This window comes from Pterocles gutturalis, unplaced genomic scaffold, assembly GCF_000699245.1.
Source record: "Pterocles gutturalis isolate BGI_N339 unplaced genomic scaffold, ASM69924v1 scaffold42008, whole genome shotgun sequence".
Lineage (NCBI taxonomy): Eukaryota > Metazoa > Chordata > Aves > Pterocliformes > Pteroclidae > Pterocles > Pterocles gutturalis.
In genome coordinates, this window is record NW_010124532.1 from 1 (window position 1) to 27,327 (window position 27,327).

The 27,327-nt window shown below is 38.0% G+C and overlaps 1 protein-coding gene across 1 annotated transcript; it reads left to right on the plus strand.

The window, feature by feature from the left end:
- Window positions 1–3,101: 3,101 nt before the first annotated feature.
- RIC8B (RIC8 guanine nucleotide exchange factor B) lies at window positions 3,102–25,615 on the plus strand (the record flags this gene model as incomplete). Its single annotated transcript, XM_010078275.1, has 8 exons — window positions 3,102–3,710; window positions 6,799–6,893; window positions 11,533–11,686; window positions 12,026–12,121; window positions 14,628–14,772; window positions 14,922–15,066; window positions 17,351–17,470; window positions 25,303–25,615. Coding segments are annotated over 8 exons (1,476 nt in total), but the record flags the coding sequence as incomplete, so codon positions are not given.
- Between the last annotated feature and the right edge of the window lie 1,712 nt (window positions 25,616–27,327).

The following is a 27,327-nucleotide window of genomic DNA, read 5'->3' on the forward strand; positions in this document are numbered from 1 at the left end:
TGTTGACTGCCTCTAATGACCTTCTTATATTCTGAAATCTTTTATACAGCCAAAGCTTCAGGAGCATGTAGGAAATTAAGCGTCTTACAAGCATACCAGTTGGCTGGGTTTTTTTGAAGTTGTAAGTAGGTTGATAAATCTCAAAAAAAAAAAAAAAGCGCTTGTGTTCTATTTAGTTATCTATCTTTAGTACTGATATTCAAAGTTAAGAATCTTCTGTTGCTCTATTTCATTGAGACTTGAAGCCATGACATGATGGTTTTTATGATCTTTAAATTGCAAGGATAGTCTTCAAATGTATGGAGGGAGGGTTAGGCTTCCACCTCCCATGGCAAGTCATCAGGAATTTGGTGCCCTTTGGGATCTCCCCTGCAGTGCTTTTGACATTTTGCAGTGACACTTCCATAGCAGCAGGTAGATGGAACTTACATGAAAAAAAAAATCAGTCTGGATTTGGGAGGATTGGGCTCTTTGTAGTCAAATGAGTGTTCAGGTTTATCTGACTGAGATTAAAGACCAGAGTGCCAGATGTAAGATGTGTATAGGCTCTGCTGCTAACAAAAAAGTGAGTGGAAACCCTCCTAAATTTCAGTGGGTATTGATCAGATAATTTGTGAAGTGATCCTTGGTATTTAAAGTCCTAGAAGAAACCTTTGTCACTGTTAATGAAAAGTCAGATATGTTTTTGTGCTGTATTTATTTACTGATAAGGCAGTTTGTCTGGCCCAGTGTGTCTCTGAAGTGTTCATTCAGCATCTTGGTACAGGGAAGGCTGGTAGCTTGGCTTCTTGTGTTGTTAATAAGGCACTGCTACACAGTTCCTGAAGAGAGGGAGAGTCCAGCTGATGAACCAGCTGTTGAATCTGAGTAAATTATTGCAGACCACCTTGTAGCAGCTGATGTCAACAACTGCTAAATCTAATAGAAATGTGCTTAAACAGGGAACAGAATAAACTGGACATTTCCTGCAGTTGTTGGAACTGTCCGGTTGTGTGTTATTCCTCAAAACCAGACTTCACAACTTCTGATTCAGCTTGCAAAGCAAAGTTAATTTTATGGAAAACTCTCTTAATAATAGAAACAGAATTCTTGTAAGTTGAGCTGCGACCAGGTAATGTGACTGGATCTAGACTGGTCATTTTTTATTTCCCAGGCATTTAAAAAATGCTTCAAAGAAACCACCTTCAGAAACATTTAGTGCAGGTCTAACACACTGTGCTCAAGTCAGGGGGTCCTACAGCTCTGTGGGAGCAGCATTAGGTTAATGTTGAAGAACTCTGACAACTCAGTACTTGAGTATCTTTTTCCAAGTACTTACCTGTGGAATTCCTGTGGTATACACCTGCACAAGCAGTTAAATGTGGGTTTAATACTGTTGCAGTGTTTATAATACTCTGATAAAGATTTCTCCTGTAGCTGGTGTGATAGTAAGAGGTGGAGCTCACTCCTTGTTTTCAGACTCTTACTGGATTAATCTAGTCGGGGCTGTGGAGATGTAGTCAAGGTCTTCCTTGTCTGGGTGGTGCTTTTGGGTGGGCTTCACCCCAGGACAAGCATACTAGAAATCTTATTGAGAGTTCCTACTGTCTGGCTTTGTTTACAGATTGTCTTTTAACATTGTTGAAGACTTGTGTTTTTTTCTCCCGTATTCTTCTATGGTGTCTGTTCTGGATTTGCTTTAGACTTAATTTTTATTTTTTTTTTAATTTTGGCTTTGGCTGTAAGTGATCACAGTAACAAAACTTACTTGGATGTCCCAAGTGGAACTTTGGTTTTGAACTTTGGGTCAGGGCGATGGGCTGCTCTGCTCCCTACATCTTTCTTGTGGTGGTCTTGAAAGGTGCAATTCCAGAGACTGTTCTCCAAGAACTATTTTTCACTTTACTACTATTTCTGTGCTTTTTTTTTTAATCACTTTCTTATTGCCATATCCTGCCTGAGACCATGACATGATTTTCAGGTCCTAAGCGGACTCTTGCACTAGGGCTGTTCAACTCAGTTACTACTCTGGCTTTGGTAATTTATTTGTGTCAGTGGTCAAGACACAAAGCTTGTGGGGTGAGAAGTGGGGAGGAACTGTGTCCTGTGAGGTGCAATGTGGTTTGTATTGACACTTATCTGGGAACTTCTTTATAACTGTACTTCTGGCTCTGGTACCCATGAGTAGTAGGGTTGTTCTGAGCTTAAGGCATAAAAACCCTATATGGAGGTCTCCCCCTTCAAGCTATCTCTTCTGTCCTGTTGTTTCTCACTTTTGATTGATCATCTGATTGTCTGCTTCTGTCTTATAAAAGGTAATTCTTCTGTAGTTCAGATGTTACTTTTCTGACCTGCAGATTCTTAGAGTGTTGTGTTTTCTCATGCAGCGTTTATATGATTAATGTTTGCCCCTGCAGTCACGTTGGTACAAAGTGTCAGTGAAGTATTTCGACTTAAAGAACAATCTATGTTGACAAAGCAGCAGTTTTGCTGGTTTGGTAAAATACAGCCCAAGTTTTCCAATAAAACTGTGTTATGTTTCTATGTCAGAGGTAACGTTTCTAAGAATCGCGCTTAAGATGGGAGAAGTCCATAGGGTAGGTTGAAGTGGCAACAGAAATTGTAGCTGTTACCAAAGATAGGAGTATTAATACTTGTATGTTGAGCAGCGGTTGTTTTGGTTTGGTTTCTTTTCTCCTGGACTCCTGACTGAAACAACCTCAACTTGTAATTTTGTAGGTACTGTAGGTGTGACTGTTCTACTCTGATGGATTTTTAAAACCTTTCACTTCTCTCTAGCTTCATTACTCTGGCTACTCAAGGTTCTAGTCCTCACACTGAGAAAACTTTGTAACTGGCCGTGGTGGATAGCATCTGCCATTTTTGGCTTAATGCTTTTGCCAGTGTTGGTGTATTTGGATTGTATCCAGGAGGAAAACTGCTTTTGGTGGTCTTTGGTGGTCTTTTGCAATAGTTCATATTTTGAAGAGCTAATACAGAACACCTAGTTTCTCAAGTCAGCTGAAAACTCAGAAGTTATGCAGAAGATTAGTAAAAGTAGTTTTCCATTGCCACCAATACTTTCATGCTAAAACTGTTCTTTTTTGTTTGTGTTTTCATAGAAACTGTGTGAGGGAATTCTAAACATCCTTGAAAAGGACACAAAAACTTCATGTCAAGTTGCGTGCCTGGAGACCCTCCGGATTCTCTCCAGGGACAAGAAGGTTTTAGTGCCTGTAACCACAAAGAGGAACATGCAGATCCTTATGAAGCTAGCAAAGCTGGACACTGTGGAAGATCCTTTGGAGAGAGTGTCTGAATTTCCTGTTATAGTAGAAGCTTTAAAATGCCTCTGTAACATAATTTTTAATAGTGCTGTTGCACAGAAGCTCAGTTTGGAACTGAATCTTGCAGCTATGCTCTGCAATCTCCTGGAAAAATGCAAGGACCAACAGTTCGTTGGTGACATTAAATGCTTTGATTTGCGTCTCCTCTTCCTCTTGTCACTTCTACACACAGATATTAGATCACAGTTGCGTCAGGAACTACAAGGGGTGCAAGTTTTGACTCAGGCTTTGGAAAGTTCCCTGAGTGTAAGATGGACGGAAGAATATAAAACAGTGGAAGACAATGACAGGCCTCCTCTGTCTTTGCAAGAGACAGATTGTGCCATTGAGGCACTAAAGGCTCTTTTTAATGTAACACTTGACAGTTGGAATGTCCACAGCGAGGTAAGGCTTATCTGAAGTGTTCTTGTGTTCCAATTGGTTTTGTTTAGCCTGCAAGAGCCAGAACCAGCAGGTAGATACACAAGAGGCAGTTGTTGTCCAAGCCCCAGAGCAAGCATTTTGATATTTAACTTTTGCTGTTGTAATTCTGATGGAATATGATTGCATTTTTCAAGATAGCAGTTAAGGTAGTCTTGAAATTTTACATCATAATTTCTCTATATGCAAAATCAGTCTGAGAAAATTTGTCTGGATTCTAAGTGTGTCATGTGTTGATGATCTTGGGCTTTCGAGAGGTGTTGAGTCTTTAATGCTCATTGCTTTGAATACCAAAATAACTTTTTTGTTCTTGTTACTACTTGGGCAGAGAATCTAATCCATACATTTTCTGTGTAATGAGAGAATATCTTGGGTTATATAATGCAAGTTAGAGCTGTATGTTTTCAAATAAAAGAATGCAAAGAAGACTATTTCATAAGAGTCTTAGATTTCCAAAAGAAAAATGCTGTTCACTAATAATTAGCTGGCTAGGAAGAACTTTTTAATGTAAGTGTATCAGATGGCTACATCCCTGGAGATAGGGGACTATGGCAGCAGGGTGATAATTAGAGCTGGGAAGTCTCCCTGGTTTTCTTCTGTTTTTCTGGGCATGGTGATAAGCACATCAACTCTGATTTTTAACAAATTAGTCTGAAGAAAGAGTTTTTAATGTCTTTGTCTCCCATCCTCCCAACACCAGGTTTGGACTTAAGTGTGATCTTTTAAGATGAGGTCAAGTAGGAGAACCAAAAGCATGTTCATTGTTATGAATAAGATTTGTTTTGTTTTTTTCATTATAACATCAGATCTATTTTTTTTCTTAGACAAATATGCTTCCTGTGTGTTGCATCGCTAAATTTATAAACAGAAACAATAGCTTTTTTTGTTGAATAATGTCTGTGCTACAGTAGTGGAAATCATATAGGGAATCTTTCTTTTTAGTCCACATCATGTTGTCTCTAAAACAGTGTTGTTAACTTTTCACTGGGCATCGTTAATACGCAGCATATAAAGCTAAGCAGAAGTTTACAGTAGTTAAAATTGACTAATAATTTTCTCTTCAGTGCATTGAACTAAACAGCAAATATGACATTAACCATCACATTAAGGAATGTTAAACTTGAGAAAAGTCTGAAGCTTATTCTTTACTTTAGTGTCTCAAGGATACGCTGAACAAGAAATCTTGAAGTTTAAGATGGGGGGGTGATCAGAGACACTAATACTTCATATTTCAAGGAAATATAAAGAAAGTGAGGAAATTTTCTCTTGTTTATATTCCTTAGACCTTTATTAAAAATATCTTTGACTTTGTCAGAGAAAGTTCTTGCTATAGGTAACTGATTGTTTTGGAGGTAGAAACTTCAGTGGAGAAAAATTACCCAAAGTCAAGCACGTAACACAGCTATATGAATGTTTCCCATTTCAGAGTTTGAGGGGTATAATATTTGTGATTAACTTTTTCTGTGAGGAGGAAATAACGTCAGATATTAAGCTGGAAAATTAAGCTTTATTACATGTTCACCTCTTAAGGAGTAAGCTCTTGAAATTTGGATCTTGAAGTGGGTATACTCTTACAAAATACTGAGAATCTTGAGAGCTGAGAAGCCCAGTTTACTGCAGAAAGGTGGGCAGGAGGTGACACCCAGTTGTGGCTTTACTTGACGAGGTTTTGTGTGGCCCCTGTCTGTGAAATGAGGGAGATTTTATCCTACAAAACTTTTACTCCTTAAAGAGCACAAGCATGCAGCACTCAGGAAAATTTCCTTCAGATTGGAGGAAATTCTGGTGCTAGTAACTTCCCCCCCCCCCCCCCTTTATGGTGAGGGGTTTTTTGTGAGGGGGGGTGGGGTTTAACCCCCCCCCCCCCCCCCAATTTGGATGAGAGTTTCATGCTAGGGTGGGAGAAGCTTATTTTGTGTTTTGAGATAAAGCTTACATAATAACTCTTTACTGGAAGTTTCTAAAAGCAAGGAACCTTTAACTTAAAGAGCTATTTAGTAGTTGTAAACCATTAGCCAGATAAGTTAGGTGACATTCTGCTTAGCAAGTGTCCCTGTGGAAGCATTAATGATCTGTAAGAACAGTAAACAGCATGTTAATTAAGTGGGCTGAAGATGCAGAATTTGAAGAGATGGCAAACAGTAGATGGGATAGAAAATAAAAGGAGAGCAGAGAGGTTAAGCATGTGGGCAGAAAGCTAAATGAGATCCATCGTAAGGGGGAGAGGTCCATTTGAAACACCAGTATTTAATGACAGGAGATGGTTTCAAAGTAGCAAAGCCAGACAAGAGCTGCAGGTGGTACAGTTGGCAGATCTGGACGCTGATGTTACAAAAGATGCGTCGGGGTGCTTTGTGCTAGGTCAAACACACCAGAACATTTGATGGATGCCAAGAAGAGCTAATGAAAAAGGACCAGAGCAACGATACACACAGTGAAATGATTACAGTTACTGGTGTACTTTTGTGTGGCTGCCGTCTGGTGGGAGATTGAAAAGGGGAATTGCTTGGAGAGAGCAAAAGTAGGGCAAATAAGGTTGCTCAGAGTAGAGAAGTTATTAACGAAATGGAGAAGAGGTATCAAGGGAACAGAAGCAAGTGAATTAGAAACAGACTGGGTTGGGGAATGAAACTGTTGGCAGCAAAAGGTCTAAGTGAGGAGGAGGCAAATTAAATGAAGAACATATGTAATCTAAATAGATGAAGAGGCGGCCGGGTGTAAACACAGGAAGGAAGATAGTAGAGGTATATTTGGAATAGTGGTATGGAATTGAGCAAATGCTTGTAATGGGGTTTCTTGGTAGTGAAGGCTCATTTAACTGGAAAAAATCCCCAGCGACTTTTACAAAGCCTTGTTAGAAGCCCAGCATGTGACACTTATGTTGCATTAAGCATTCAGTGAATTCTAAGGTACAGTCCTTTTATTGATAGGGATGGATGCTATTATCTAATCAGGTATTTTCCATCTTTAATTTTTATTATTCTAGTGACCTGAAACCCCCACTTGCAATCCTCAAAATGAAAAAATATCTTCATAATTTATATTTATATAGAATGAATCTCATCAATTTCGTTACATGGCTGCCATCCTTCGACACTGCTTATTAACCACGGGTCCTACTGAAGACAAAACTGAAGAGTTGCACAGGTTAGTAGCATTGCAGAACCAATCCATTTTAAAAGGTTATTTATTTTTTAAGAAAAAGAAAAAAATACTTTGCCTAAAATCTAAAGTGGAAAGATGAGAAACAATGAAAACTATTAATTTTGAGTAAAATATTAATCTTCTTGATAAAAGCTGTTTGCCTGAAATATTGTTTAAGCATGTCCAGTGTTCCAGAGAGAAAGTGGCTGGCAAGATTGTTATTTTTGATCACTAATAATGAAACTGATCTTTTTGAAATCTTTTTTTGTGTGTGTGTGTGTAACTGGGGATGAAAATACATATGGAAAGTTCTAGGGGCAGTGCAAACTGAAGTGGAATGCAACTTCTGTTGTTTTGTACAGAAGCTGATGGCAAAACTGCATTTTGAGATTTTTTTTTTAATATATAACTTTTGCAGTTCTGCTGGATTGGGATGGAAGTAACAAGTTGATGTTTTATCTCCAATAGTTTTAAGCTGCTTTATTAAAAGTACAAATATCAGTTCCATGGTAATAATCTTTACTTTTTTCAAAGATGAGTTGATCTTGCAGTTTTAGGCACATTGTTATTTTTTTTCCTTAGTCCTGCAACCGTTTGTTGTGTATTTGCAGCCAATAATTCAATCAAAATTTGAAGTATTTTTAATGAGGTGGTGGTTCTCTGTTCAGTGTCATTTTTTTTTTTCTGTGACACCCTTATTTTTATCCAAGCAAGTCAGCTGTTCACAGCCTGACAGTACAGTAGCTTCAAATGCTATTCCATGTTATCTCTAAGCAAGGAAAGTTAGTGTTGCTATTTTCTTCTTCGGAGATGTCCGTATATCCAAGTGTAGGATCTTTTGAATATCTTCTTCTGAACCAGCAGTCTGCAGGAAGAGAGATACAGCTTTTCACACCCAGCAATCTTTAAAGTGTTAAATGAACTTGATTAAAATCTTGGAAAGCTCTTAGAGATGAACAGTCTTAGTAGGTAAAAGCTAAAATCCTACATCAGAGCTCTTCTCAGTTGATGCGGACTAGTTTGGAATAACTGAGGATACTGCTGCAGTAGTTGCCATGACTAAAGTTAGTGCTGAGTGTGTCCTGAATGTTTTCTCTGCTGCTGTTGGTTATGTTAGGTGTTTTATGCTCTCTTCCTTCTTTAAGGGAGGGACTAGTGGGAATAAGTTCCCCACTACTGGGAAAATTGAGCAGATTTGGATAAATTCAACAACTACGAGAAGGCAGAGATCAGCCTTTAGCATTTAAGCTTGTACATAGTCAGCAAGACTGCCTGATATTCTGGTGAATTATTATACAGCAGATGCTCTTCCCATGAAAACATGTTCTGCTTCCTTGTCCAGGAGTCTGACTAGTCTAATCACCCTGTAAAGTCTACCACCCTGTAAAATATATCACTCTGTAAAATTTAATTCTCTTGTGCTATTGCAAAAGGATGCATGTTATTCAGGTCCTTTTGGTTTTAGCTTTTGTGAACACTTGCACATGAGATCCAAAAAGGGCTTTACATACACAAGTAGGCAGCTGTGGAGAATATGTAGTATTGGTGTGATTTCTGTCCTTGCTGTTTTCAGTCAGAAAGGATGTTTTGTGTAGAGATGCTGCCCACGTGGACCTTACAGAGACACCACATCAAGGCAAGGATTCTCCATAATTCTGAGAGGGGAAAGCAGAAAAGAAATGAGGATGGTTATCACTGCCTTGTGTCACTTCCGTTGTTTCCCCTTTTCCATCAGGCGCAATATAACATCAGTCTTTCTGTTATGCTGGGAAAACAGCTTTTTCCATCTGTTAGCAAACAGCAGCTAGTTTGTTTAGCTCAAGCTGATAGAAGAAAGAGTGCAAGTATAGCATTGCTGCATGTACCATTCAATCCTGATTTATGTCATCTCGGGAAGGGGTTTAACATGCTAGAAGAGCACTGCACAGGTTTTGACTTTTGTGATTCAAATATTTCAGCCTGTTTGCAGAACCTAGTTTTGTCTTTGAGTGCTACAGGATGCAATAAAAGCTAAATAATTTAATAAGCTTTTCCACCAAGACTATTCATCAGAAGGCAGTTCTGGCATAGACAAGACACAGTCAGAAGTAGTGTCCCTGCAAATCCTCAGAGGGATCAAGGGGCTGCATCAGAGGGCCCCACTTCAGCCCCCTGATGTATTTGGTCAAGCAAAACTTTCGTTCTGATAGGATCTTCAATAGCAAATGAATAAACTTGTGTTAGCAGTCTACAGCTAACATAGCATAGCTAAAAAATGAGGCTGTGTCATTGTTTGGGCTGTTCAGTATGCTGGACTCTGACTGTGCAATCTTTATTGCTAGAGATGAGGGGTGAGTCAGAGAGCAGTGCAACTTCTCGCTCTGCTTTCCACCTGGAGCCTGTCAATAAGGCAATTATGAAAATAATGCTAAAAGTGGGATAAAGTATAATTAGTGTTGAATAAGAATAAACTTTATGAAGCGTCAAGGAGGCATAAGTATGTTTCTTAGATTGCTAATCACTTGCATGTCTCTAAGTTTGTAAATCTGTAGAATGCAAGATGCTTAAATGAAAGGTTCGTGCAGCCTGCTAAAGCACATTTTATGAAATGCTTGTGCTGTGAATGTGTAAGTTGAGGATTTATTTTATGTAAGCATCAGGTGTTGGATACATGCCCTGAACTGTGATGTACTGATTGTCAGTGTGACTCAATTTCTAATAAATAAGCAGAAGTTACCTATAAAAATATCTTAACTAAATTTAGTACCTGGTATTGTTGTCATTATTGTGGTTCTGTCATGTCATTACTTAACATTTGAATATGAACAGCTTAAAGCACCACATATTAGAGTGAGTGCCATTTTTGCCCACTAACAAGGTTTTAATCAAGGCATTCAGCAGCTCTAAATAGGCCTTTGCTTCTGAATTTGCATATCAGGAGGGGGCTGGGAGCATGAGTGGGTGGATGTCATGTCCCAGTGATTAATGATCTCTAGGAAGCCGAAAAGGGGAGAGTAATATACGCAGTATTTCTACCCCCTGGAGTAGGAATGCAAACACTATTGTGCAGATCTGTGCATAGTCACTGACTTCCTGGTAGCTGGAGAATTTCATACACTCCTCTACCACAAATAAAACTGTCAGTGGAGTGACAAAGATCAGAAAGCTGGGCTTCATTTATTGAAAAGAATAGCTCAGACACAGTGATCCAGAAAATTAATTTTGTAGGTGTTTGGGAACTTGGTTGTTTAATAAGAAACTGGTAAAAAGAGAACTTTCGATGAAAGGCTTGAAGTCACCAAATATTTGTTGAATTTCAGTCTGTTTTGTTTCTGACTATTCCTGAATTATTGGAGAGGAATAACTTCCATGATATAAAAGACGTATCTTAAACAGGAATTAGAAACTTTCCAAAAAGTAGGAGTTGTCTGAATTTCAGTTGCTAAAAGAGCAAAAGGCAGATGGCACAATGAGGAACAGTCACCCAGTCTGATCAGACCAAAACCAGCACATTTGTTAGAAATCCTGTTATGTTTGATTGCCATGACTTGCTTTTTTCTTTTACTAATTCTTTGTTAGAATTGTATTAATAACATAAAAACTGAGGGAAGCTTCCAAGTAGATGTTATCAAAAGTGTTAAATGAAGTTGTTTGGAAAGGTTTCTCTATTCTCGGAACACTTCGCTGACCCTTGAAACATCAGTACTCATAGTTTCATTAATAGCTTTGACATCTGCATATGTAAGCGTAAATAATTCTGTAGTATTTCTAAATATATCCATTTATAAGTTTAGTTGGGCAGCAGCAAATAAATAATAACAGAATTCTAATTTTTGCAGTAGCTGTGTAATTTAGCCCCGTATTCAGGAAGAGTACGAACGTGAGTCTGTATAATGAGAACAGGATAGATAGCAAACTTGGGATGTGTGCCATGCAAAAGAGACCCTTGCGGAGTAAGTTCCATCTTACTCCATTAAAGAGGCAGGGGCCCTGTGATCTACTTTAATTCACTGAATGGATATTTCAGAAGCTCTCCTCTTTGTGCTTTGTAGACTGCAAAGGTAGTGCTTGGTAAATAAAGCTGAATCTTTTTCTAATGCGTTAAAAGCCTTCTGCATTTCCTATACACTACTAGCTAAGTAAAAGTGAAAATATTTCAGGGGACCTGAGAAATTGCCACCATGCCCCACTGTTATAGGAGGAGGAAATGTTTTCTGTGGTGTACTTACCACATTAGCGATGGTAATATGATGTGTTCTAAAATGTTTCACGTTTCAAGGAGGAAAAAAACTATTGACTGCTGCAAATCAATGTGAGAGTTCCCCCTGCTGTCCTGCAAGATCAGCTGCTGTAACACACTGCTGAAAGCTGTGCCTTATCTATGGGACAGGATACCATAGGGGCTGGAAGTAATAATGCCCTGCTGCAGTATAGCTTTTGGAGCTTTTGTCTTTCTTTTTCCTTGCTTGTTCCAAGAGCCAGCATTCAGACGATAATGCATGCCACCTTCTTGAAAGCCCAGGGAGTAGAAAATAAAGCATTGTTTGAGTTGCAGGGCCTCTTTTTGGTTGCAGTTGTACAAACAGTTTATGGTGAGTTGTACTCTGTTTTTAATTCTTTCTTCTCTTCCAAATGAATAATGAGTTTTAAAAATCTGTTTCAGCAATACAATCAACCTCTTAAGCAATGTTCCCGTCTCTTGTTTGGATGTTCTTATTAGTCCATCATCTCAAGAGGAAACAGATATAAAATACAATGGTATGAATATGGGAGCAATTCAAGTTTTACTGGATTTCATGGAGAAGAGAATAGACAAGGTATGGGCTGCAAAAATTCTTCACAAAAGGCACCTCTCTCATTAAGACAAAAGTGCAGATATATAAAGTTTCTTACAAACCTTTCAGACAGTATTTATTACAAATATGGATACCCTTGCTTCTAGATTGTGAAACACCTCAAAATTGAGAGCAAATTTCTGTGAATATCTGAAGCATACTTGCTTGTGTGTGTGTGAGGATGAACGTTTGGTGCTTTGTTTTTATCTATGTAAAGCTCATGTTTTGGCTGTCATATAGGATTTTATTGAAGGGTTCATAGGATTTGAAAAGGGTTCATAGGATTTAAAAATGTTTTGTTTGTATTTGGTTTTATTTTAGGGAAGCAGCTATAAAGAAGGTCTGACTCCAGTTCTCAGTTTATTAACTGGATGCTGCCGAACTCATAGGAATATCAGGAAGTTTATCAAAGCTCAGGTAGGTAAAATATTAATCAAAATTTGAATATGAAGCTAATGATAAACTTTCTGAGGCTTCTGCATCAGTGCAAGACACTGACACTTTAAAAGTATGAATGGTTTCATATTAAATTACCCACAAAGTTCTCTGCAGTATTTTTTTCTTTTAGATCTCTGACAACTGTCAGCTATAGAAATAATTTTTCAGTCTTGTAAATCAATAGATATTATGGCCTAAGTTCCACGATGCATTTTGTAGAGCTGTTAAATAAAAACATTAGGGGTATTGTAAAGCTGTGTTTATGTGGGTCACCATGGATCATGTAACACAGGGGCAAAGAACTCGGTGAGGTCTGTCCCCTTCTGTCCAGCATATCAAAAAAATTTCAGTGCAGTTAATAAAACTTTGCAAAGCTGCATGATAGCCAGTGAGGCTACAGGTGTTCTGATGAGTTCTGCTGGAGCTTTAGTTTGACCTCAGCAGGCAGGAGTTACTGGAGTTGAAACTTGTTTACCAGTGTGTATCAGCTGTTCTATCAGAGTAAAACTCTGTCCCTGAACAGAGAGGCACACGTCATCACTTAGTCTCTTAAAAGAGCTGTTTAATACAATGCAGCCTGTGGGTAGGTTTTTTTACAGGAAAAATATTTTTTTGCTATGGTTAAAGATATCTATGTCTTGGTGGTTGGGTGTGGTATTTCTGGTTGTTCTGCTGCTTTTCCTGAAGTCGGGTGGAGAAAAGTTAAAAGATGAGCAAGGGAGAGACAGCTGAAACTAGCTGAGAAATGTTCTTTTTCCTAAGCTGCAGTGATTTCCGGGTTGCATCTTAGATGCCACTCCCAGATCAAAGCTGCGCCTGAATTCGTAAATGGAGTTTATAAAGGAAAAGAGCATATTTTGCATGTATTTTCTACCTCTTTCATCTATACCAGAAAAGTGATTTGAGGAATTTAAGAAACTTGTTCTTGGTGTTATTGTTTTTGTTCACAACGGTTCTTTCCTAGGATACTCTTCTAATCTGTTCAGTTAAAAAAAAAAAAAAAAAAGGGCAGAGCCAAATGTTCAGAAGTTAGAAAATGAAGTTGTCTGCATGTTTTTATGACATCTCGGCATCTAGATGTCAGGATACAATTGCATGCTGTCTCTTACCACAGGACGACTGCCTCATATAGTGCACAGAATGGATGGATGCTGCTAACTGCATGGCCGGATGTTTGATATTTTGAATTATCCTCATTGTTAAGTGTTGGCCTTAGGCTTTATTTATTGTGTACTATTCAAATTCTGATCTGAAGACAGAATGATTAATTTCTTCATGGACTGTCCTATGGCACTCATCACTGTATTAGTATTAGAGTATTCTGAAAACGCTAATTCATTCTTACAACACTGTGAAATGGCAGTCATGGTACTATCCCCACTGGGGAAAGTAAGTAGGGACAAAGGAGAATATTTTTGCTAGTTGTTTGAATACTTAGTTTAAAAAAGACAGGGTCTGTTTTTTCAAAGTAGTCAATGCTGTAGCATTCATTTGTTTAAGTATGGGTTCTTAGTGAGTCCGATTTCAGTAGTAATTGTGCAGTAATTTTGCACAGAACAAAGGGTTTGCGATTTCTTGTGACGATTACTGACATATTTGGTTTCATTCCCTAGTAAAACACTGAAGATCCATAATTCTTCCAGGAGTGATCAGACCATTAAATATTTTGTATTACGGCCCAGATTTGTTTGCAGATCATATCATGTATCATATCCTGTGAATGTGAAAAAATTAATGTAGGTTTTGAGTCTGAAGGCATATGCACGTGGAGGCAGAAGTTAGGTTGCAAAACCAGCCATATTTCAGGCACCTCCTACCTTTCTTGAGGGTTGAAGTTAATATTAATGGCATTTAATGAGAAAATAGTGTGTTTGAGGAGATGTTAAATAGTGTTTTCTCCAAAATGTTTTTGAAACGCAGCTTCAGCTTTTAAAAGAGTGTTTTCTGGGAGAAGTACGGATTTCCTCTACCTGCATAGAGCCAATTTTTGCAATTCATGGTAGTAGAACTTGCAATTTGACTAATTTTCCTGCTTTTTCACTATAAGTTATTCATTGTTCTGTGTAAATTGCACATCATGCTGATATTCTAAGTTTCCTTAAGCTGGTATTTTTAGTGCTTTTGCCAGATATTTGAGCAAAACAGAAGAAACAAAGAACATGAGGTTACTGCCTGTTAGCCAACTATTTTGGGACACTCATTTGTGCTCTCAAGCTCCTAATAGTTGTCTTTTTGTTTTTTTTAAAGTCTACATTTGGGACTGAGTACTCTTCTGCCCAGGATGGCAGACCAGAAGGCCTGAGTATGTTAAGAAGCAAGAGTCATTACTAGTGCATGTAAGCATAGTTGGGTTGATTTTATTGCTTTTTTTGAGGAGCAGAGCTGACAATATTTTCATGTTCTGTTGACTGTGTGTGTTTCTGCAAGGATTGGATAGGTATTGCCATGCATTCAATGTTGCTTTTCCTTTTTTCTGTGCTGCTAGGTGTTGCCTCCACTCAGAGATGTATCAAATCGTCCAGAAGTTGGCACAACAGTGAGAAACAAGCTTGTGCGCCTCATGACACATGTTGACCTTGGAGTAAAGCAAATTGCAGCAGAATTTCTTTTTGTTCTTTGTAAAGAGAGAGGTAAAAACTTCTTTTTCTTCTCCCTTTTATATAAGGTCTTGCTGTAATTAGTATCTTTGCCTCTTGCTGTAACTCAATTCTTTTAACACTGCTGGTTTTTGTTTTGTAGCTGAATAGAGCTGAATAATTTTCTGTATCACTCTTTGCAGTTGACAGCTTGTTAAAATATACAGGCTATGGCAATGCCGCAGGATTGTTGGCAGCAAGGGGCCTGTTAGCAGGAGGAAGAGGAGATCATTGGTACTCAGACGATGAAGATACAGATACAGAAGAATACAAATCTGCGAAGCCAAAGTATAGTATTATTTTCAATTTTGCATATCCTGTTGCAATTTAGATGTTTTGACATAAATTTTTTTGTTTTACCATATCAAAGAGAAGACAGGTTTGGAATTACATGTGCTTATACTAACTACTGTCTCCTGTTGACTTCATGGGCTAATTATTGAGAAACCAGCCTCTAAGAGTGACCATCATGTAGTCATATGACTGCAAAAAAAAAAAATCACTGAAAATAATTTAACTTCAGTAAGGGAAACTATGTAAAAATAAAAACTTGTCAAAAAGAATTAAAGAACAATAATGAGAAATGTTTGTGGATCGTCTAGGAGCAGTTTCAAGATGCATATTAGAGGTTCAGAGTACATGTGTGTTCTAAATTTAAATGGATACTTAAAAGGCTGGAATTGTAAAATGAGAGTAAAAGAGGCTATCAGAGACCATACTGTAAAAGAGTAACAAAGCAGGCCAAAAAGGTTTTGAAGAACAGCTTGTTGCAGGCATTAAGAATAAAGAGAACCTTCTTCACAGGTTCATCAAAAGCTGGAAACCTGCGGTATGTGTGTGGTCATTAGGTGGTCAAGGTGTAAGTAAGCAGAGAAAGGGGGCAAGTCCGTAGCAAAAAAGCTGAAGAAATTATTTGCATCATTGTAACTATGAGGAAATTTGAGGGAGTTCTCAGATGGGACCCTTTCTTTACAGACTATGAGTCTGGATAACTATTTAAAATACAAATGTGAGAAGAGATTATTGACCAAATTGAGCACATTTTAGGAAAAAAAAATAGTAACAAACTTAGCCAGGATGGCTTTTGCCCCAGATTTTCTATAAACTTACAAGACGCTGACAAACTACTATTGTTTGTGGAGTATAACTGTAACAGAGAAAATAAAGGTGTTAAATGTGGCTTAACGTTTTAAGCAGGACTTTGTAAAAAAGGAACAAACCAGCAGGTCTAGTTGCAGTCAGTCAGATTGCCTGGTACTAAAATTTTCCTTAAGAATTGAGTAAGTCACATAGGTAAATATGGAATGAGCAAAATAACCTTTGTAGAAGTCACACCCCAGGAATACAATATATTTGTTTGAAGGATTCAATTATTATATAGAAGCTCTGTCTGTTGATTTTTATTAATTGTAATTGATTTGGTGTTAAAGGTTTCAGTTTGTCATGTTACATCTATGATTTGATGCCATTTTAAGTAGGTTCTTAAATTGTTGATAGTGGGCATCTGAAGCACGTTATTTTTCCGCTTTACTCTGTTTTCCTTGAATTGCACAGACATGATTAGGTGTATGACAGGGGGGCTGTGGCTAAATTAAGATTCTTATTAAGGAATGTGAATGAGAGACAGGACTAAATGTAGGAGAAGTTACAGGAGTTAAATTGATTCTGTGCTAAGAAAAGAACTCTAAAGCAGGAGGGTTCTTTTCTATTTCTGCATTTCAGGATATTTTTACTTGCTCTTTTGTCTCTGCTCTTCTTTCAAAAGCCTAACATTTGGTTATAGGCATATATGTAAAAATATGACATCTATTTAGTTATAAAAGATGACACTTAAATGAAACAAGGACATTTGTAAGTTGCTTTATACATCTGATTTTCTGTATTGCTGTTAAATGTTTGTGATTAAGCTGCTTGAAAAGGTAATTTGCCCTGAAAGTGTTATTTAAAACTACTTACCTGCTTTTGTTACTTAATATTTCTGTATCTCCATTCACTTGTTTTAACAGTGAAATAACAGGCAGTGTAAATTCTCAAAGTAACCTTAATTTGGTTTGACCAAAATTCATTATGGGAGGTGAATAGTAAACTAAAATTCAGTGGTTCTTCATGAATAAGAAAATGTAACTGGAACCTGTCTATATTTTTAAAATTAAGCCTGTACAGAATTATTTTCAAACATGTGTCTGTTGGTCTGTTTACCATTTATGTCATTATTACTAATGAGATTGTCATGATTGCCATCATTATTCCCCTGCTTTCAAACTGCTTCTGTATCAGTTATAACATAACAAGTACTAGTGGACTATGTGTTTCTGAGCAGCTAACAAGAAATTAATACAGTGAATCAACAAGAAGATATTATCACAATTCACTAGAGAAGGCTAGAAAACAGGTGTAAATATGAGGGTTGGCTATTTGTATTAAAAACTTTCTTGTGCAGTTCAGACAGTTTTAGCCTTGGAGGTTTCTGTTAGTGTGTTTCTCTTTCCTCCTATCAAGAAGATAGACAATTTACATATTTCTAATATTTTACATTTTAGAAATGTAAACTGTATTGTTTTTCCACCTTCAGCATTAACCTTATCACTGGTCACTTAGAAGAACCAATGCCCAATCCGATGGATGAAATGACAGAAGAACAAAAAGAATATGAAGCTATGAAGCTTGTCAACATGTTTGATAAACTTTCCAGGTATTGTATCATAGCTGTTTTTGGGGGAGGCAGCTCACATCCTGGCTCTTTACTAAGGTCTAGTGCTTCAAAATAGTGCTATAATCAACTTCCTTGCAGGATTAGGACCACTTTAACTGCAGAGAAAAATGTTTAGCACTTCAAAGAAAAGAGTGATATGTAACAGGACTTCAGAGGAAACCTCTTTTGGAGAGGATTGGACAGAATCAGGAAGATCTGGTCGTGAGGGGACCTGCCTCCTAAATGGGTAGGCTGATAACAATGAAAAGGATTTCTCCTTCTAAAGTACGGGACACAATCCAAGCCCAAGGCGAGTGTACTTAATTTCCCCAAGTCAATGAGCAGCATCTCATGGTAATTGCTTACATGTGCTGCTTATATGAAGAACAAATACAGTGTGAAAATAGTTGTAACTGGAAGCAATAAATTATATAATGGAGCAATTAAAATGGAATTTACAATTAAGGATTATTGTGGATTTATTAGAATAAGTGTGGAGTGGATTACAAATGAGCCTTTATAATTTGTTTTAAATGAGGTAATGCCATAAAAGAAAATGGTACTTAATGTGAGGTAAAGGTGTATGTTATTGATACAGAAAGTTTATTTTTATTTTATAACTTTCTGAGTACAAAACTGGAACAGGCCTGTGCCGTTAGCCATAGCTTTTTTCTCTTTGACTTAATATGCCTAGAATTTGCTGGTTTTTCTTCCCCCATACTTGTAGCCATGTTGGAGTAGTTGTTTTTAGTTTGTTTTCTGCATAAGCAGAACACTTAATGTAATGCTAATTTACCATTGAACTGAGGTGTAGGAATTTAAGTAAATATGTAAGTGGATCATTCTTCAAAGGTGGGAAAACTCAGCAGCTAGAAATGTGTTTGTGTTTTGTGAGAGTCTGTAGATATTTAAATAACAAGATCTGTTGAGAGAAATTCAGCAAACCAAGTATTTTTACATCTCTATTAAAGATTAGGAATACAGCAAAAGATGTGGGAGAATCTGGATTTTATATTACCTGGCAAAGACTGAATTATAAGCAGGAGTGAAAGCAGGAAAGGATCTCAGAACTGATCTGAGACCGTAAGTGAAGTAATTGGATACTTTTTCAAATTATTTTCATGGAAAGCAAGTGTAATATGTTGCAATCTTTTTAATAGAAGAAAATGCAACACACATGTAATCTTAATTGAACTACTATGTAAAATGGATTTATTGCTATGTAAGCTAGAGAATTAAGATGCTGAGCTTTAGGGGTACCACAATAAAATGACTAAATGGTCTAAAACTTTTTTTTAAAAGCAGATTGAGACCAGAGATAAACTAAGACTGAAGACAAGTCAGTTACTATTGCTATAGCAGTTACACAAAAAGTCCAAATGGCATTACTGTAGCATAAGAGCCTTTTCAGTTTGGAGGATTGGAGGCACCTGCTGTGTTGCCTGCTACAAACTGACAATCACTAAACAGCTGGTGCCCTGCATCACTACTTATCCTCTTGGCCGGTGGCATTACTTTCACCTTGGGCTTTCTGTGTCAGTTACATCCACCTGCAGTTTCTTCTATAGTACTTGGATGGCAAACTCTTCAGGGCTGGGACTCTCTTTGTTGTAAGGTTTTTGTTTGGTTTGTTTTTAGTATAGTGTTTACTGTGGGACAGTGTTGTTGATGTGACTCCTTTAGGTGCTGTGATAACATGAATAAAATCCCTTGACTGCTCTTCCCACCCTTTTTGTTTTACTGAAAATTGGGGACGGGAGGGAGGGGGCAGGGAATGCTGGTGGGAAGGAAAAAGAAAGTAAGACTTGGTTTTGGGAGGCTGTGGGATGTTTTTAATGAATGTAATTGAGTGCAGTTGTGGGTTTTGCAGATGTTAAATACAATGGGAAGCTGCCAGTCTTGTATACAAGAAGAAGGAGTTAGTAACATGCTGATAGTAGTGGGAGTCTCTCCATGTTTTTGGAATTTAACACTTTTGCCTCCAGCTGGAGCCCTTCAGTGCTGGCAGTTTTCAGAGACTTAAAGCTGCCAGTGGAATGCACTTTCTTCTTTGGTTTGCAACCTACAAATTTAAACTGGAGGTTGCCTTGATAGGAGTCTTCTGTTGAGTCTGGGTTTTGTATCTTGCTTTGAGGCAGACTGCTGGTGGCAGGTTTCCTATTTCTGCTGGTCTTGGTTGTTGTCACTGTGGGAGGGGACATATACCATGAACTGAGCAGCTTCAGTTTGGTCCAGTGCTTTGCTTATAAGAGGAGAGGAAGTTGGACAGGGAACCAACAGGTCCTTCGAATCTTGAATGAGTTTATGTAACTTCATCTGTTCAGCTTGAGCAAGAGCTTAGAGTGAACTTGCATGATGTACAGCAAAACTGGTTTGCTTAGTACACGTTGAGTTGTCCCAGTAATGGAAGCTAAGCTTTAAAGAGCCAGCATGCTTTTACTGGAGAAAGGTATGGGGAAAAAAAAAAAAAGTTGAAAAACTGGCAAACTTGCTTCCCTTCCTGACTGATGAGGATAATCAGGCCAGTCTGTCACTCGTATGTTCTAGATTTGGCTTTAACTGGCTCTGTATTTTTTTTTCAAAGTTACCTGATAATGGATTGAACTCGGGAAACAAATTTTCAAAATCGTACTGCTTCATTGAAAAGTTAGTCTTCATTAATCATGAAGTTTGGGTTGGAAGGGACCTTAAAGATCATCTAGTTCCACCCCCTCTGCCATGGGCAGGGACGCCTTCCACTAGCTAACTGTTGACCCTGTACCCTTTGTACAGGCTTATTGAAACTAGAAGTAATAATGTGACATTTTCCCCCTTGTTCTGTAAGATGCCAGTAGATTTTTGCTCTCCAGGTTTCTCTTTGTTTTCAGCATTGGCACTGAAGAATTGAAACTGCTTTGAAGTGATGTAAAACTGATCCATGCTTTTGGTCATTTCATTTTGGTCTTACTTCCAAAGCTTTTCTGTTCTGTTAGGTTGTTGGTGTTTGGGCCTGTTCATGGGGTAACTGACCATCAACAAGGCTAAATTAAAATTAATCACTCAGTTTTGTTTTATCAAAATATATGGAGGAAAGCTGAATATTGTTTGTGAACCCATTTCTCCTGCCCCAATATTTCAACATAGACTTGAATTCTACAAAAGCCTTTACAGAAATTAATATTTTTCTCAAATTTGTTTGGATGAGATTACTTTTTAAAATCATAATATATAAATTATAAGTGTAAATGAAGATGAAAAATCTTTATTACTGCAGCTCTTGGGAGATGTAGTTGTTACTTGGGTACTTTGCCAGATGCCTGAACTTGGACCTGAAGTAACTCAATGGGCTTTGTCTGCAGTAAGGGTCCATACTGTCTTGTGACTGTAAGTCAGTGTTCTCTGTATGTTATGCACATCTTTGAGCTTTGAAAAACTCCCCAGATCTGCAAAAATATTTAACTCAACCTTTCATTTTTGCAAAATATCAAGTTAGCCACTTTAAATCAGTGTTGTGTGATATTGTGTCTGTTCATATCATAGATTATTGGAAATATTCTGTGTTAATTAAAATATCTGGAAAAAATGCTAACATTTTTTCTATTATAAGTGGTAGGTAGAATTGTATATTGATTGACTAATTTAAAATGTCAGGATGCTTTTTCCAAGCCAACCTCGTATTAATAGCAAGAATGCTTTTGCTGATGAAATGGTCTCCAATTATCACAGCTTGGGTTTTGTTGTACATTGAACAGAAGTCAACAAAACAAGTATGTAAGAGAACCTGTCTAAGCAACCATACTCATTAAAAACACAAAATTAATCATAGGATGAATGAAGAAGGCAACGTTACGTGGTTTTTTCTTTTCCTCCCCTTTCTAATCATAGAACAAAATAATGTTACATGAAAGGATTGGAACTATTATGTAGTACTCAATTATAAGGAGGTGAATAGGTCCCTAACATGCCATTTTATCAAAGGACCAGACTGGTGTTTACATGATGGCTGTTTCATTACAGACATCATCATTAATTCCATGTGTCAATACTGCCCTGTAGTACATAGACCAGAGAGAAAAGAGTTACCCTTCAAAGCAGGGGAATGATTTTTGAGTCGTTATCAAGCTAAATGACAAGCAGGAAGCTAGACCTTATATAGGTGTATTTGAAGGGACTCTTGGGAGATCTGGAAGTGGAAGAAGAGAATGCATTTTACCAACTGTTTAATTATGGTGGTTTTCTAAGTACACTTGAATAGAATGCTTTGTTTGCATTAGAAAAATTAATGTTGCAAGAAGGTGTGTTTGAGTGTAAGGGAGGTCTCATAAGGACCTGTTCAAATATGCGCAAATATGCACATTGTGTACTGGTATAGATTTTTGTGGATACAGAAGTATTCCTAAGGGCTGAAGTGACCTCTCTTCTGCCCTTTAGATGGACCATAAACATCCAGTTTCTGGATAATGAACTGTCTTCTGAGGCTATATGTGCCAATTTCTGGTGCTTCTCTTGCCACCTTGTCTCTCAAACAGTAAGCACATCCTTAGCTAGCCTAAGTTGTCAAAGCTCAGTTGAGATCTCAAAGCAGGCAGTGCTAAACTGCCAAATTGCTGAAGCTGGCAGACCTGAGACTCTTCGTACCAGGTAAGGATCAGCTCTGTGGGCTCTTGTAGGGTACTTAGCTAAGTGATTCCTCTTGCAATCCTACCCAAAATTCTGTTATTTAGTGGATAGTTGTTCCAAACACCTGAAGCTAGCTTTGTAGGCAGCCCAGATCTCATCTGTCTTCCTCTGTATTTTTGCTCTTTGAAAAACAGGAGTAAGTTTGTGTAGTGTTCAGAGCTTGCAGTCAAGTCTTCACCGGTGAAAGGATGCTGTATTTTACACCATTTTAGGACTAGATTATGGTTAGGAAAAAAAACAGGCTGATCCCTGCTTCTCCTTCTACCTCTTCTTTTGGTGGCCTGGAATATTTCTGCCTTCATACAGTTCAGTTTTTTTGGGTAGCATTTGTCTGAGGAAGGATGTATGGTATTCAGCCTCCTAATACAGCAAACTTTTAACAACTATCATTCGTCCTGTTCAAGGAGTTGCAAAGCAGGAAGCTCATGCAGGAACAGAAAGGTAATGGATAAACTTCCTTGTTATTCTATGAAATGCAAGATCAGCCTAGCTCATGGTTAAAGCCTAGAGAGGAGGAAATTCCTTGGGACCAACTTCAAATGCAATACAGCACAGATCACAATGGTGCACTTTGAAATCATTACAGCAAGCTGAGAAACAGACTTTTGAGCATCACAAAAGAAGATACAAATGCACTTCAGTGACTCAGACTTCTACATTACATTGTCATGTAAAACTTGGTGAATTTATCCCCAAAAAAAGCCCCACAAAAACCATAGACCAAGACTTGTGCATATGGATGTGTCTTGTCTATTGCATCTGGTGTTAAGTGTCTCTGCAGATGGGTCACTGGAAGAGAAAAAGTTTCTGTCAAGTTCTGGAGTGTGTATAGCAGGATGTAAGAGTGAAGCATGAAAGGGAAGTTCCAAAGAAAAAGCTATTTCTTTATAATTGACAAATGATGAGATAGGACTTCTTGACAACATTTACAGATATAAGTATCCTTATGTGAGGAGAGGGAGGTCCCCACATAAGGGGACCTTGGGACCTTGTTTTTCCATGTTTCTCTTTCCTTTTTATTGAACTGTTTCTTTATCCGTTACTAGCTATTATAATTTATTTATTACCAATAATAAATTGTAAATGACTAGTAAGATTTTATGACTTCTGGCTGCATTGTTAAGTGTTGCAACCTAGGAGCATGTGTTACAGTTTTTAAAACAAAAACCTAAGAATCTCTCAGCTTAGAGGGCAAGAAAAGGTGATTTTGTGCTTTGTGGCTATGTTTTTACTTTTGGTGCTTAAAAAATACGAGTAAGGACTTACCCTTCAGGTTATTTCTCTCCAAAAATAAGTATAATAGATCACTACTGAGGCTTGAACTTGAGTAAGTGGCACTGAAGAATTGTTTCAAGACTGAATACAGATTTCAAAGGACACGTGTTTTGTGTTATGGTGTTTAAAGTTTAAAAGCGAAAAAGGCCTTAAATGTATAGGGGTTTTCCCTGTGAAGAAGCGTCTTACCTGTCAGAGGCAACTCCAAAGCACTTTGGCTTTGCCTTTGGGGGACCCCTATAGCTGGCAGGAAGGGTTCTGGTCCTGTTTGGACACTAGATGTGCAGTTCTCGCTTGTTGAGCCCTTTCAATCCAATTTCAAGTATTATTTTGATCTCTTCTGACACATCTCCAGCAGATACTTGAAAACTGAAGTGACACAAGAGTGCTCTCATTTGGGCAGAATCTGCATACTATAGATTGCATTGCCTGAAGGAAGAGGACTTGCTGTCAGTCCTCAAGTATGGCAAGCTTTCTCCAGTCCATTTAAAGAGAGATCTTGCTCCTACACACACAGGCAGAGCCTGGCCTGTGCTCTTTGAGTATGGGCATTACAAACCCCAATCCCTGGCCCCAAGCCTCCCACCCGGACCTGGTTAGCCAAACGTGGCAGTTTCTCCAGGTCCGGTTTCTCATGTTTTGAAATGCTGCAGGCAGTGGGATTTGTGAGCTTATCACCGTAGTACCCGATCGCCACATCTGTGCAAATAGCTGCATTTCTCCCGTTGGTCTCCGAGCAAAAAAGATTCTTGGAGAATTAATTTAACTGCTGCTTGACTGTACAGTATCTAGTGTACGCGTGCCACGTAATTCAGATGTTACCTTTCCTATGGCTGTGTTAAAGTTAGATTGCCAGCTGTGTACAAGCAATTTTTGTCACTTTTTTAAGCCAAGGTAGTAGTGCAGTCCAGGCAGAGCTAGTGAAATGCCTTTGCTTCCCCACTGAGTGATGGAGTTTTGTTGTCTGTGGCTCAGGAGGGTGGTATATGTGTGTTAAATCGGCGGTTTTACTGGGCTGCCTTTCAAGCAAGGGGTAAATTGACATCAAGCTTCTGCTCCTTTATTTAAGGTGACTCTTGAATATTTATTCACCTTTTTTTTTTCATCAGAAAATCAAAACGTTATCTTTGCCCTTACAGCTTTTGCCATAATCCACATATAAATGAGGTGATAAAAAGTAAGGATTAAATAAATCTTTGCTAATACTTTTTGATTGGCTTAATCAATAATTAATCATCTCTTAGATGAGGCTGTAGCTTGTGGAGTAGATATAATTGGATTAGCTGCTGAGAGGCCTTTGGAGCTTTGAAGAGATTAAAATGGCTGTCAATCCTGTAATTAAACTGCCACAAACAAAAGCAATAGTATTAGAATCAGTCAGCTTTTTTTAAATGAATCAACAAGTACTTACACACCCCTAGTAGTGCTGTAGGCAGAGTCTGTTCTCATTACTGAGTTATTTCCTTCAACAAGATAAATATGTATCAAATCATTGTTTTAATTGCCTGGGTGTATATTGGCCATAATAGCAGGTGAAATTTTAGGAAGAAATGGCTGTCAGAGAACTCTTAGAAGAAAAACTAGTTTGTGTATCTAAAACAGTGAACCTGCTCCTTGTCTTGAGCTTATTAAGCACTGACTTTTCATGGTGTCTTTAATTGGCTAAGTAGGTTCCGCCTACATGAATGAAGTCTTTATCTGTCCTGCTCTTCCCCTCCCACCTATTTTGGAAGGGTTTTTGTTCCTCTTTCTTCAAAACAGAGGGCTTCAGCAGAAATAACTTCCTTTTAAAGGCTCATTATATACTAAAGCATATACTGTATGTGACTGTATTATACACATGTGAATTGGTATGTGTGCATATGCTAATATATATTCTTTTAAAAAATCTCTTACAGAGATGAGCTTATAAAACCAATGGGAGTACGGCCGGATGGTACAATGGCTCCTTTGGAAGAAGCAGTCAGCCAGTACCATACCAACAAGCAAGACAGTTCAGATTCAGACTAAAGCATCACCTGCTTCACTCTCAATTCTCCTCTAATCCACACTGTTCCTTAGAGCCACAACATCTTTTATCTAGGCATTTTATCCTCACATTAGCCAGCATCACTTTAACTGTTCTATTATTGGCATATTTAAATGATGGGTCCTGTGGTGTAATGTCTGAGTTTTTATTATGTCCAATTAAAGAGCATATCAATTTATTAGTTTATTATCTTTATTAATTTAAAACTAGAAGTATTTCAAAGGGATAAAAAGTAAAAGCCTACCATGTAAAATAAAATAGAAACACTTTAATTTTCCAGAGTCCTCTTTTCTGAACTCTGTAGGTTTTCCCATTCTTGATATTTTATTTTTTTGTATTGTCTTTCCCTTTATATAATTGTAATTAAAGAAGTATGTTTGCTTAATGGCATTAGGAGCAGAGGGTGTTTAAACTTAGAAGTCTGACTGACCTCGTGAAGCTGCTTTAACTGGCATGCAACAGTGATTTCAAAACTACAGTTTTTATAATGTCATTGGATTTCTTACTGCTACACACTTCTGTGGTTAAGCTGCTGCTTAAGATTTTACCAATGTGTCAGTCACTGACTGCTGCTAAAATTACCTTTAAATTGGGAACAAGATGATGTATGTTGTATGTCCTCCCTCCCTCCCCTCCCCCGTTAAGACCACACGAATATACCTCCCCCTCCCGTCTTTGGTTAAGTAAAAACATCCCTATTCAAAACAGCATTCAAGTATGTACTCTTAAATGTTGCCGTGAATGGAAGTGGACTGAAGTGAAGTGCACGTGCAAGTGTTTTACTGAATTGGGCCTGCTTTTGGAGATTAACGGGTATGCCTCACTTGAAGGGAAGTCAAACTAATCAACAAAGAAATATTTCCTTTTAGGGAGAAGCTAAGAAGTGATGGGATAGAGAATGGGAAGGTGGGAAAGAGAAGAAGGTGTCACTTTGTACTCTTTAAAAACAATTAAAAGATTAAAGTTTTAGGCGTACTGCACGGCTGTTGTTGCCTCTTTTCATGCTTGGTTTCTTTCTCTGTGTTTCTCCCAGCATGAATTATGTAAAGAATAATCCATATTCTAGTCTGTAATTTTTTTTTTTTCTCAGAAGTATACACATGCTGTTCCTTGTGAAACTTTTCAAAGGTTGATTAAGGTTCTCCAGTTTGTTTCCTATGACTTGACACTGGGTTCCTTGAAGTAAGGAAGCTGGTGTTCAAAGAGCTGTAAAGGGAGGATTTGGTATGAAATCATGCTGTGGTTTCCCATGTTGAGGACTTTCCACAGATCTCCGTAGTCTTCCAAAAGGACTAAAAAGAATGCACTGCTGTCCTCTCAGCAGTAAATTTGTTTTTACAAAGGATACTGTCCAGCCATAGCAATGCCTTTTTTCTTTAAAAAATTAAAAAAAAAAAAAAAAAGGAAACTTAGGGACATTAATTCTCTACATTTCTGCAGGCAGGGACCTTTCTGAATGTTAAAATCATCGATGTTTCAGGGTATGACTTGACTTGGGCTACATTGTCTGCTATATCCACATGGAGCATCACAATTTGCACAGGGGGGGAAAGGAAGCCAGCTACTGTTCCACACAGCAGTAGCTAAAGCAAAACCCATCAATGTCTTGGTAATACTGTAATCATACCTATTATGTGTGAATCCAAAAGGGAGAGGGAGGAGTTGTCCAGGAGAAAAAATACACTTAGCTGCATCTAAGCTGGGCTTCAAAGGTGTAATTCTGGGTTTAGCATCATCCACTGATTACTCTGAGCCCAGCACAGGCAAGCATTAAGTGTACTGCAGGTGCAAAGAATTTATGAACCCTCCTGGAGAAGCAAAACCTAACTAGCTCTGGTAATGAGGAATTGAGTCCTGTCTCGGTGTCAGCTGAGGTTGTTTCTTGGGGCTGGAG